This window comes from Leopardus geoffroyi, chromosome D1, assembly GCF_018350155.1.
Source record: "Leopardus geoffroyi isolate Oge1 chromosome D1, O.geoffroyi_Oge1_pat1.0, whole genome shotgun sequence".
NCBI lineage: Eukaryota > Metazoa > Chordata > Mammalia > Carnivora > Felidae > Leopardus > Leopardus geoffroyi.
In genome coordinates this window covers 99756851-99768675 of record NC_059329.1, presented here as the reverse complement: position 1 = coordinate 99768675, position 11825 = coordinate 99756851, and the positions used below count along the sequence as shown (strand labels likewise).

At 44.6% G+C, this 11825-nt stretch overlaps 1 protein-coding gene and 1 long non-coding RNA gene across 2 annotated transcripts; both read right to left on the bottom strand.

Moving 5' to 3' along the window:
- Positions 1-8: 8 nt before the first annotated feature.
- On the bottom strand, positions 9-9916 carry PTPMT1 (protein tyrosine phosphatase mitochondrial 1). Its single transcript, XM_045485211.1, has 4 exons — positions 9214-9916; positions 9033-9113; positions 1666-1857; positions 9-348 (listed from the first exon to the last, which is right to left on the bottom strand). Exons 1-4 carry the CDS (start codon positions 9607-9609, stop codon positions 190-192), a joined length of 828 nt encoding a protein of 275 aa, XP_045341167.1. The 5' UTR covers positions 9610-9916; the 3' UTR covers positions 9-189.
- On the bottom strand, positions 3943-5350 carry LOC123601672. The gene is made up of 2 exons (XR_006714231.1): positions 4549-5350; positions 3943-4322 (listed from the first exon to the last, which is right to left on the bottom strand). It is a non-coding gene; the product is annotated as an uncharacterized LOC123601672 (long non-coding RNA).
- Positions 9917-11825: the final 1909 nt, after the last annotated feature.

Genomic DNA, 11825 nt, shown 5'->3' with positions numbered 1-11825 from the left:
ACTAAATCTCTCTCTTAGCACACAACAGTGTTACTTCAGGAAAGTGAAACAAGACAAAGGGAGTGAAATTATCCATTACTTAGCACATTCCTGCTTTGTCAAGTCTGGGCTTAAGCCCCTTTGGTCCTGTTACACTATTTGATTCTGTAGCAAGCAGGGTTGTCTTGAGTTCTTTCTAATCTGTGTATTTCACGTCTGTGATGTGTGGTAAGTCTCCTTCTTTGCTGCCCCTGCAGTAATCTCCTTGTGGAACTCTTTAAGAACTTCCAACTGGCCAGATCTGATGTGGATGTGTGACCGGATCTTGGTGATGGCTCTTACAGCCTCCTCTGGACTCCAGTTGTACACCTGAAGTACAGGATTGGGAAATCAGAGAAAGAAAGGAGGAGGTGTTAAGCTGTACTTGACCTAATAACAGATGCTAAAGGCCCTTAGAATTTCATTATTTTAAAAACTCCATTTTGAGGGGAGTTAAAAAACATGCCCCATATATTATAAATGGCGGGGGTGGGGGGCACTTTTATTCCCTCGGCCAACTAGTCCCACAATACTTGCAATGGGCTGGAGGTCAAGTCAATCTTTCTACCTAATTCTTGCTTTGCCAAACCCTGAAAAAAGAAGGTTGAACATGCAAAGCTGAGATCCTATTTCAAGCCGGCATAGGCCTATCAGATGTCCTCTGGGAGCTGGGCTGTTGGTTATAAGTTTCCTGGAGAGAGTACATGGTAGATGTTTTTATGTAACTTGTCACCGTGGCTAGGAAAACAGCACTTTTTAGATTTACCAGGAGGGTTATCTTTGTGTTCTAAGGATACATATTGGTTTAGAACTCAACAGAACAAAGAATCTACAGATTTCAAGCCCTCTGAGTTAATTCTCAGTCAGCCCAAAATATCCTCCTGAGAACCCATTTCCAGTAAATGGAGTCCTAATGATCAAAGCTTTAATACTGTTAAATCATGTACTTACCAGTCCACAGTAACTCAGAGCGATGCCTATTACATGTACATTTCCTTTTTCCTTAAACTATCCACATAACTTAATAAATGCTCTACAGGGGCCAGATAGGTAACAAAAATGAGTCAAGTTGGGGGGTGTATAACAGGTAGTAATGGACTAAAGAGTATTTGCTTATAAATACTCTTGAAAGTATCACACCGACCAGTCATAAGGTGATAGGCAAAATTCCATTGGAGCCTCTGTTTCTAGACACAAATGTCTAGAACTTTATACTGAAATACTTTAAGAAATCTTGAGTACTATAGGGCTATAAGTGATCAGCACTACTACCTAAAGTACTGGATTTCCTGAGTGCTATTTATAAAAAGTGCTTTAGCCTCTTACTGGTGTTAACATCCTTTGCGCTTCATTTTTTGAGTGCCTGCTGTAGGTCAGTGCTTGACATACTTTCTCGTTCAAACCTCAGAACAAATTTAGTTTGAGGAAACTGAGCATCAGAGAGGAAAAGACACTTTTGCCTAAGGTCACACATCTGGTAGGTAGCAACGCCAGAGGTCAGCCTATCCGCAAAATCCAGGTGCTTTCCATCTCCCAACAGCTGTAACTGGGGACATGGCTCCTTCTAGGAAGGCCTGCCAATAGACCATGCTACTGAAGTTCTAGAAATCTGCTGTAAGTGGACCAGTCCAGAAAGACCTTTCCTACCTGAATCAGATACGCTGCGACCATAGTAGCACTTCTGGAACGCCCAGCCTTACAATGCACGTAGACACACTGGCCCAGCGACTGATACTTGAGAGCAAACCGGACTCCTTTCTGGAGGTCAGCCAAGGTTGGGACTCCAGTCATGTCTACCGTGCTGAGTCGCAGCTGCTCAACTCCTACATTCTTCCACTCCTGGAACCAGGTCCGCCAACATAAAAAAGAGAATGAAAGAAGTCTGACATGAGTGCTATGAATATGGGCTCCTAAGAAGCAGCAAAACAACAAGGAAGCTTCAGAGTTTACTACAGCGTGAATACACTGTTCACTTTTTTTTTAAACAAGAAACTTCTTACGGAGATGCCTTTAAAATGGCTGACCTGCATGGTTGGTCTTTGATCAAACAACAGCTGTGCTACTGATTTAGAATTATGTCTAATATTTAAAAAAATTTTTTTTTAAGTTTATTTGAAACAGAGCGTGAGCAGGGGAGGGGCAGAGAGAAAGGGAGAGAGGGAGAATCCCAAGCAGGCTCCATTCAGTCACAGGGCTGGAACAGAGCCCAACACAGGGCTGGAACTCACAGAACCATGAGATCATGACCTGAGCCGAAATCAAGAGTTGGATGCTGGGGCGCCTGAGTGGCTCAGTTGGTTAAGTGTCCAACTTCAGCTCAGGTCACGACCTCACAGTTTGTGGGTTCGAGCCCCATATTGGGCCCTGTGCTGACAGCTCGGAGCCTGGAGCCTGCTTCGGATTCAGTGTCTCCCTCTCTCTGCCCCTTCCCTGCTCACACACACTCTCTCTCTCAAAAATAAACATTAAAGAAAAAAAAAAAAAAAAGAGTTGGATGCTTAACCGAGTAAGCCACCCAGACCCCTAAAATGTTCTTGAAGTACACGTTGGGTATTTTATCTTCAGCTGCAAAGTATTAGCTGTATTAAAATTCATCTACAAAAGTTGTGTAACTTTATGGGTAATCTTGGCACCCGTGTAGTGACGCAGCTGCAGGATTGGGGTACTATATTTTGCAAGAGCTTTCTATTTCTTTATAAGTGTCCTTTTTACTTTACCTTTTTTTTTTTTTTTGAGATTGCATGGTAGAAAATAGAGTTACCATTTTAAAATTAAAACAATGCACCTACCTTTATTAGTGCAGTATTATCACTTCAGAAGAAGAAAAGAATAAGCAATAGGGGAAATAAGCCCTCTGGCATTATCAGACTATTTATTTATTTGAATTTTTACCTTGAGACTCCAGATAGGGGGGCATCTGGCTGGCTCAGTACAGCATGTGACTCTTGATCTCTAGGTTAAGCATGTGACTCAGTAGAGCATATGACTCTTGATCTCTAGCCCCATCTTGGGCATAGAGATTACTTAAAAATAAAATCTTTAAAAAAAAAAAAAGAGTCCTGATAGGCTCCAGCTAATGGTTATTAATCTGTCTAGCTGGAACCAAAGACTTTATGACTGAGTGAAGGTCAATATTTTATACTGTGTATGAAATTAACACAAAACAGCAATTTTGCAGCATGTGACTTTGTATCAATTATACCAGATATACTTAGGGAGCTTGCTAAATATTCACATTCCTGGACCCCACCCTAAAGTTCCCAAGTCATAATTTCTCAGAGGTTGTACATAGGAATCTGCTATTTTAACAAGACTACCAGATAATATTTAGGCTTATTAAAATGTGAGAACCACTGCCTTGGAGATTTTTTTTCTCTAGGCTAGTTGGATAATATAGCTGCATCATACAAGTGTCAATGCCTCACAGCCAGAGACCAAGTACTTTTTGTGACTCTTGTTCCACAGGAATGATCACACTAAGGAACATTTACCATTTTGGCTAATAATTCCTGAGGCCTTGTAGCAAAGTACTTTAGGAAATCCAAGGAACTGTTGTCCATTTCTTAAAAACGTATTGCATCAGGGTGCTTAGGTAGCTCAGTCAGTTAAGTGTCAGGGGCTCTTGATTTCCACTCAGGTCATGATCTCACAGTTTGTGGGTTGAGCCCTGCGATGGGCTCTGCACTCACAGTGTGGATCCTGCTTGGGATTCTCTCTTTCCCTCTCTCTCTGCCCCTCCCGCGCTCTCTCAATAAACTTTTTTAAAAAGTATGCCATCACTAATCAATGTATCTTAAATGTGAGTCCATTTTTAAGGTTACAAAAAAAACCTACCAGTTGAAATAACAGCATCTTCATTAGGCTGTATCAGTACAATAAACAAGAAGGACAAAAAAAGTGCTAATAGATGGCAAACACTATAAAGACAGGGCAACATCTTTATATAAAGACAGCACAATGTCTAATAACCTTAGTTCCACAAACAAGCATTCGAACTTAATGAAAATTATGTTTTAGGTCTGCACTCTTTTACAATTCTCTGGAGTTCACATCGTTAAGATATGAGTAAAAATTCCATCAATGCCAAATGAATCATACACTTTTTCAATGGGTTGTTTTATAAATTTATAAATGGGGGCTGGAGGTGGCTTTTCTTCTTAGAGTTTATAGGGCCTTCATCTTGAATGCCTAAGACAATGCCTGACCTTAGGGCTGAGTGAGTGTTGAATGAATGAAATCAGCAAGCCATAGAGAAGTTGCCTTTCGGTTTGGTTACTGACTTGAGTTACTGAAATTAAAAATACCTTTGTGGGGGCGCCTGGGTGGCATAGTCGGTTAAGCGTCTGGCTTCAGCCAGGTCACGGTCTCGTGGTCCATGAGTTCGAGCCCTGCGTCGCGCTCTGGGCTGATGGCTCAGAGCCTGGAGCCTGTTTCCGATTCTGTGTCTCCCTCTCTCTCTGCCCCTCCCCCATTCATGCTCTGTCTCTCTCTATCCCAAAAATAAATAAAAACGTTGAAAAAAAAAAATACCTTTGTGTACAAAGGAGTAGTCAGACTTTGTCAATTCTACTTTATATATATACACTTATTTATTTCAAGAGAGAATCCCAAACCAACTCTCACCATCAGTGCAGAGCCCTATGCAGGCCTTGTGAGAAATAAGCCTATTGGCCCATTCAAAGAAGGGACGCGGAGACTCAGAGCACAGTGAGGCCAGGGTTTAATCAACATTCTTACAAGAGCAGGTGCCTGATGGACAGGCACACTCGGGGCAGTTGCAGCAGGCAATTTATCTCCTAGCATGAAGTTGTTCCCCTGATTCCTCATTGACTAAGTACTACAGAGATTACAGCCTTACCTGGAAGTCGCCTATGCCCATGTAAGGCCAAAAAGTAATCTGATTGGAACAAATGAACATTCCTTGAGGTGATGCAGAGACCTCAGTTCTTTGGCACGTGCTCATTGCAAAGCGTGCGAAAAATAAGCCGGCAGAAGGAGAGGGGTAGAAGAACCAGGAAGTGAAAGGTCTCCCAAAGGAGATTTGGGACTCCATTGTGCTGGGGTGAGGGGTTCATATATATTTCCAATAGGGTCTAAACCTATTGTTAACTAGACAACTCAGCTTATATTTGGTATTTCTGAAAATAAATCCTCTCACTTATTTCTCACAATCTCTCCTCTTCTTTTCTAAGTAGATTCTGTTTTCATTTTTAGGTTATTTTGGGCACAAGGCACAGACATTTGTTTCTTAAGAGGAATCTTCCTCCCCTGCCCCCAGAGGGTTTGCTGCGGCTGCACTCCCAGCATTGTTCCAAAATATGTGTGTGTGTGTGTGTGTGTGTGTGTGTGTGTGCGTGTGTGTGTGTGTGTTTCCACCCAGGGACCTCAGGTCCTAACCTTTCCCTCTCTGCCTACTGAATCCCATCTTTTCCTATCATATTCCCCACTTTGAACGCGTGACTCCTAACTCCCATTAGGAATTGGGATGATGACTGATCTTAACTGCTTCCTGCTGAAAGGGTATGGCAGTCAGGGCAGGTTCAGAGGTCAATCCAGAGGTCCAAAATAATGACAGTGTATTTGGAACGTCTTAGGTTAGCAAAATTTTCTTATTTTTCTGGCATATGTGCAACGGCTTCTACAAATGACATACAAAAAGAATATTAGATCAACAAGCATTAATATTCCAAACGCAATGCCTCCTAGGAAGGAGGTCACACCATGGGATGTAAAGATGTACTGTAGCCATCCAAAAAGTCCCTGAACCGTCTGGTCAATTTTTTTTTTTTTTTCCAACTATAGCTTTTCCACCCTCTTCCATATTTATTTGGATCTTGTGATATTGTTGCTTAGAATAATTAAGCTTTTGAACTGGTTTTTGGTTCTCAGTCCTCAAAATCTTCCTTTGCCCATCAAGTTTCCATAGGAACAACTCCATAAGGCGTATTTAATTTTACCTCAAGGAAAGACTGATCTTTGATATCCAGATTACTATAAGTTTAGGCAACTGTTTATCCGTCCTGGAGGGAGTAGCACTATAGTCCCTAATTCAGTCATAATGTCTTTTTCTAGCAAGGGAGTGGGGCTCTCTGGCATTATAAAAACAAAGAATGTGAAAAAAAAAAAGTCTCCCTATATACACCCCAGAGGCTGAGAGAAAAAGTTAGTCTTAAGTTTTCTGGAGACACCTCTAATCGTTACTCTGCATTTGGATGGTTGGCCAGGAATGGAAAGGACAGAAAAAGTGGCTCCAGTGTCAAGAAGGAAATCAACTGGCTTTCCTTCTATTTCCAGAGTTACCTGAGGCTCTGGGTTTCCAATAAAGTTGGTTCAGGGGAGCCAACCATGAAGAACCTCGGGCGAGATCAGTTCTTTTCAGGGGCACTGGTTATTTGAGCCCTTCTTCAGGTCCCCGAGGGCATTCAGATTTTCCAGTGACTGACTCCACACCAGGGGCATGGCTTATGGGGGTTTCAACTTCCATTGCCCCTCTGAGGACATTCTTGTTTCCAGTGCCCTAAATAGCCACATAAATGGCACTGGTGCCAAGACCTTGGGAAGCCGAATGAGTGACAAATTTGTCCTTTAGAATCATCTGAGCTTTGGGGCGGGGGGGGGGGGGGGTAACAGGGGAGATAGCTGTATATTTAACTTTAACCTTTTCAGGAAGGCCACCAGGCTTTCATCCTGTGTCTGTAAAATAGTGGCTAATTTAGCATGATTTAAAGATTTTAACCTTCGACCTCCTTTGATTTCTTGGAAGTGGCAACGATACCATTCTGCAATGGGATTATCATAGTCCCAATTAGGATCTTGGGGAGGAACTGCCTGAACCCCAGTAGGGAACTGGGAGCTCCCTATAGGACCTCCAGTCCCATGATAATTAAGGAGTCAATCATCCCCATATCTCTCAGCTGCTGCCAAAACAGAACGCTTCTCTATCTCATTAAGAGTCTGATTCAACAAAAGCATTACTTCTTTCCAGGCCAACTCAAAAAAACATTCCTAATAGTCTGAAAGGCCTCTATATTTTATCCAGATCATCAGAAAATTTACCTATTCTTTTACCTGTGTTAAACCTTGCAATGAAAAAGGTACTTGTGATCTTATCATGGTGGTGTCTCCCTGTGTTTCTCCTTCTGGCACTCTAGCTTCTCGTAGGGGAGGCCCGCCTGTTACAGGGAGGGCCTGGATAAGGTGGGCAGCAGGGAACAGAAGTGCATGTGTTTTTCTTTTGTTGTTTTTAATGTTTGTCTTTAAGAGAGAGACAGCATGAGCGGGGGAGGGACAGAGAGAGAGGGAGATACAGAATCCAAAGCAGGCTCCAGGGCTCGAACTCAAATGGTGGTGAGATCATGACCTGAGCAGAAGTCAGACACTTAACCGACTGAGCCACCTAGGTGCCCCTAGAAGTGCATGTTTTAAAGTACAAGTCAGCACACACTGGGCTAAGTGTAGCAAAATGGCTCCCATGTATCCCAGTAAAAGCCCTTTGTATGTTATAATCCTCCATACCTCATATGCCTTGCAGAAATAACATAAATGTGGAGCATTTGGAAGCCCACAGCGAGGGTATTGCCACCATTTCCCCAGCTTTTATTATGTTTATTTTTATTTTTGAGAGAGAGACAGAGCATGAGTGGGGAGAGGCAGAGAGAGAAAGGGAGACACAGAATCTGAAGCAGGCTTCAGGCTGTCAGCACAGAGCCCGATTTAGGGCTCACACTCACTAGCTGTGAGATCATGACCTGAGCCCAATTTGAAGTCGGATGCTTAAATGACTGAGCCACCCAGGTGCCCCTCCCCAACTTTTAGATCAGAGGAGAGGCAATTTAAATTTTCTACCAGTGTACTTTTAAAATCCATTCATTTTAACTTTAGTCTGTCCTGACCACATAATATTCCTTTCCAAAGATTTCCCTTCACAAACCTTCTACAACTTTCCTTTGCATTTAGATTTTGTCCGAAGCCATTCCTCTCCAAACTACTAATCTGATTCAGGGCAAAATTATTTTTTTTTCTTTTTACCTCCAATAAAAATGGATTTCCTTTTTTTTTTTTAACATTTATTTATTATTGAGAGACAGAGAGACACAAATCGCGAGCAGGGGAGGGGCAGAGAGAGGGGGAGACACAGAATCCGAAGCAGGCTCCAGGCTCTGAGCAGTCAGCACAGAGCCCGCCCCGGGGCTCGAACTCACAAACCACGAGACCACACCTGAGCCAAAGCCGGACGCTTAACAGACTGAGCCACCCAGGCGCCACTCCCTTTTTTTTTTTTTTTTTTTTTTAACATATCTACTTTTACATACAAAGTTGCTTTCCTTATTTCCATCAGCATTAACTGCATTTAGCAGAATTTTAACTTTTAGAAACTTTAGTCTCCAGTTAAAATTAACCATCATTTTAAGTGTCTTTTTACCAACAAATTGCAGCTGAGATAACATAAGCTTACTTGACTTTTAGTAAACCTAGGTAATAAAAACATTAAGGCAGCCATGAGTTCGAGGAAGGTCATGTTCCGCATGTTTCAGGGGTCTATCAGGGGGCAGCAAGCTGTAAGGGGATTTATTTAAGAGGGCGGAGGTATTTCCAATAGGTTGTAAGCCTATTGTTAACTAGACGGCACAGATTTTATTTGATTATTTCTGAAAATAAATCATCTCACTTCTCAATGCTCCAACTCACTAACAGGGGATCAAGACCTGAGCCCAAGGCGGGGGGGGAGGGGGGCGCTTAACCGACTGAACACCCAGGCGCCCCTCAATTCCACTTTTAAATGCCTTTCATATCAGTTTCTTTTTCATAATTAGTTTCTACCTCCAGCCGCAGTCATTAAAGCTTAGAGGACCAGACCCCCCTCCTGAAGCGGCGAAAAAGCCTGGGGCACGTGTCTCACGGGTACGAGCACCCGCAGCTCCCTCTCCCCCAACCTCCTCCCGCTCTCCTAGACCCAGGGTGGCGGTGTAGGCTGGCGGACGCCGCTGCCCGAGCCCCCGCTCCTGGCCCCTCACCTTTGAGGAGTTACACAGGAACCGCGTCTCATACTCCTCGTTCATGGTGATCACCCCTCGCACGTTCTCGTCCTGTACCAGCTGCCGAGGCAAAGACAGGGCTCAGAAAGGGCCGCCGAGGCGCGGGCGGCGCTCGCCGGCTCCCAGGCCCGGCTCGGCCAGGCCTCCCTTCCCGGCTCACCCGGCGCGTCATGCTCCGCAGCGGCAGCGCGCCCAGCAGCACCGTGGGGTCGATGCGGTGGTACCAGTCGCGGCGCGCTCGGCCAGGCACCTTACCGCGGAACAGGGTGTACAGCAGCGTCGGGTAGAAGAGCACCCGGGCCAGGCCGGCCTCCAGAAATGTGCCGGCCGCCATCCCGCCCCACCCGGCCTGGCAAAGCGGCGGCCTGCCCGCGCCCAGGCTCGCGGTCGGCGGCCGCGAGGAGAGCCCCGAGGGCGACGAGGACGAGGGCGGAAGGTCGTCCGCCGCCTCCTGCGAAGGCGACGCGGTCTGCGCGGCCGCCTCGGACTCGGAGACTTCAGGACTGGCCTCCGGATGTTTCGCGGGAGAGCCCGGGGCCCCCGGGCCCGGCTCCATGGCTCCGGAGGAGGGGCCGCTGGCCTGGGGGAGGGACCAGGATTTCCTGGCGGGCTAGTGGGACCCCGGCCGTGGGAGGGCGCGTCCTGGACCCGCGGCCTGCGACTCTACCGCTGGTGGAGCAGGGACCCATGCCCGTGGCCGGTGCCGCCCCGCCCCCCGCCGCCTTCCCGAGGGAGGGAGTTGGGACCCTAGGCGAGGGGAGCTCTGCCCCCCTGCGTGTGCGACCGCCCCGGGAGGAGGAAGGGCGGGTCCTGGCCACTTTTCCGAACCCGGGCCAGAGGGAAGGGGCTGCGACCCCAGATAAGGGTGAGACCAGACCCGGAAGAGACCCTGTGGTGGGGGCCTGCGGGTATGGTGGAAGGGGAGAGTGGAAAAGGGGGCTTTGGGCTGTTAGGCAGGGGAGCTACTTTGGAGGAGAGGGCTGGCAGGGCACCTGGGTTGATATGGCCCTCCCCCCATTCCCCACCCTCCCGATCGGCCACAACTCGTTGCTCCCTCCTGCCCAAACCGCAGTGTGTATGCGTGTATGTATATAAAGAAAAAAATATATAAATATAATATCTGCAACAAATTATGAAGATATATTAAGAAAATACTGTGATAAGCTTGCATGTAAAAACTGCAACCTACAGAGAGGTAAGAGGAATGGGTCTAACGCTGGCTATTTACATTTAAATGAAATGTGCATCTGGTGCTTTTTAAAAACGTTTCTTTTCTCCTTGTAAAAGTAATACATACATATTCAGGGTGCCTGGCTGGCTCAGCCGGTGGAGCGTGAGACTCGATCTCGGAGTCTGAATTGGAGCTCCACCTTAGGGATAGAGTTTACTTAAGAAATAAAAAATAAAAACTAATACATACTCATAACAACTGGAAAATACAAAGAAGTCGAATTTATTCTAATTACTTATAATTCCACCACCTCAAATACATGTTTTCTTCCAATTTCCTATGGGTACCACTAGAAAAACCTTTTTTGTAACAACTTTACTGAGATATAATTCATATACAATTCACCCATTTAAAGTGTAGAGTTCCCTGGTTTTTAACATATTCAGAGAGTTGTGCAATCCTCACCACAACCAATTTTAGAACATATTCCTTAATACCCAAAAAATCCCATATTCCCCTCCCCCCAGCCCTAGGTAACTACTAATTTACTCTTATAGATTTGCCTGTTCTGGACATCTCAAATAAATGGACTCCTACAATATGTGTCCTTTGTGTCTGGCTTCTCTCAGCATACTGTTTTCATGATTCATCCATGCTGTAGCAGGTTCAGTGCTGTATTTATTGCTGGGTAATATTCCATTGTATGGATATACCACATTTTGTTTCCTCATTTATCAGTTGAAAGATACTTTGACTGTTTCCACTTTTTGGCCATTTTGAATAATGCTGCTGTGAACTTTCATATACAAGTTTTTGTGTGGACATAAAAAGACATTTTCATTTCTCTTGGATATCTACCTAAGAGTGGAATTGTTGGTCATATGATAACACTATGGGGTGTGTGTATACCATTAAATAAAAAAATCATTGGGCTCCTGCATAGCTCAGTTGGTTAAGAGTCCAACTTCTCCTCAGGTCATGATCTCATGGTTGTGGATTCCAGTCCCGTGTCGGGCTCTGTGCTGACAGCTCTGAGCCTGGAGCCTGCTTCAGATTCTGTCTCCTTCTCTCTCTGCCCCTTCCCCGTTCGCACTCTGTCTCTCTCTCAAAAAATTGAATAAACATTAAAAATAATTAGGAATACCTTTAAAAAAATCATTGCAATCATGTTGATAAAATTTTGTATCACAATTTTTTTCATGAAATGTGCCATAAGCGTTTGCTGTGTTATTACACTGTCTTTACCATTTAAAATGAACCTAATTACTATACCATGTGATCATTCTATTACTGGACATTCAGGATATTTCCAAATGTTTTTTTATAATTCTAGCATGAAATTTTTTTCTATATTTCTATATTTTCCATATTTAGAATTACTATATTAGCAGGGTGCCTGGGTGGCCACTCAACACTGGTTTAGTGTCTGACTTTTGATTTCAGCTTAGATTGTAATCTTGCATATCATGGGTTTGAGCCCTGCATCAGGTTCTGCACACAGTGCGGAGTCTGCTTGAGATTGTCTCCCTATCTCTCTCCCCCTCCCCTGCTTGCTGTCTTGCTCTCGCTCTCTGTCTCTCAAATTAACTTAAAAAAAATTA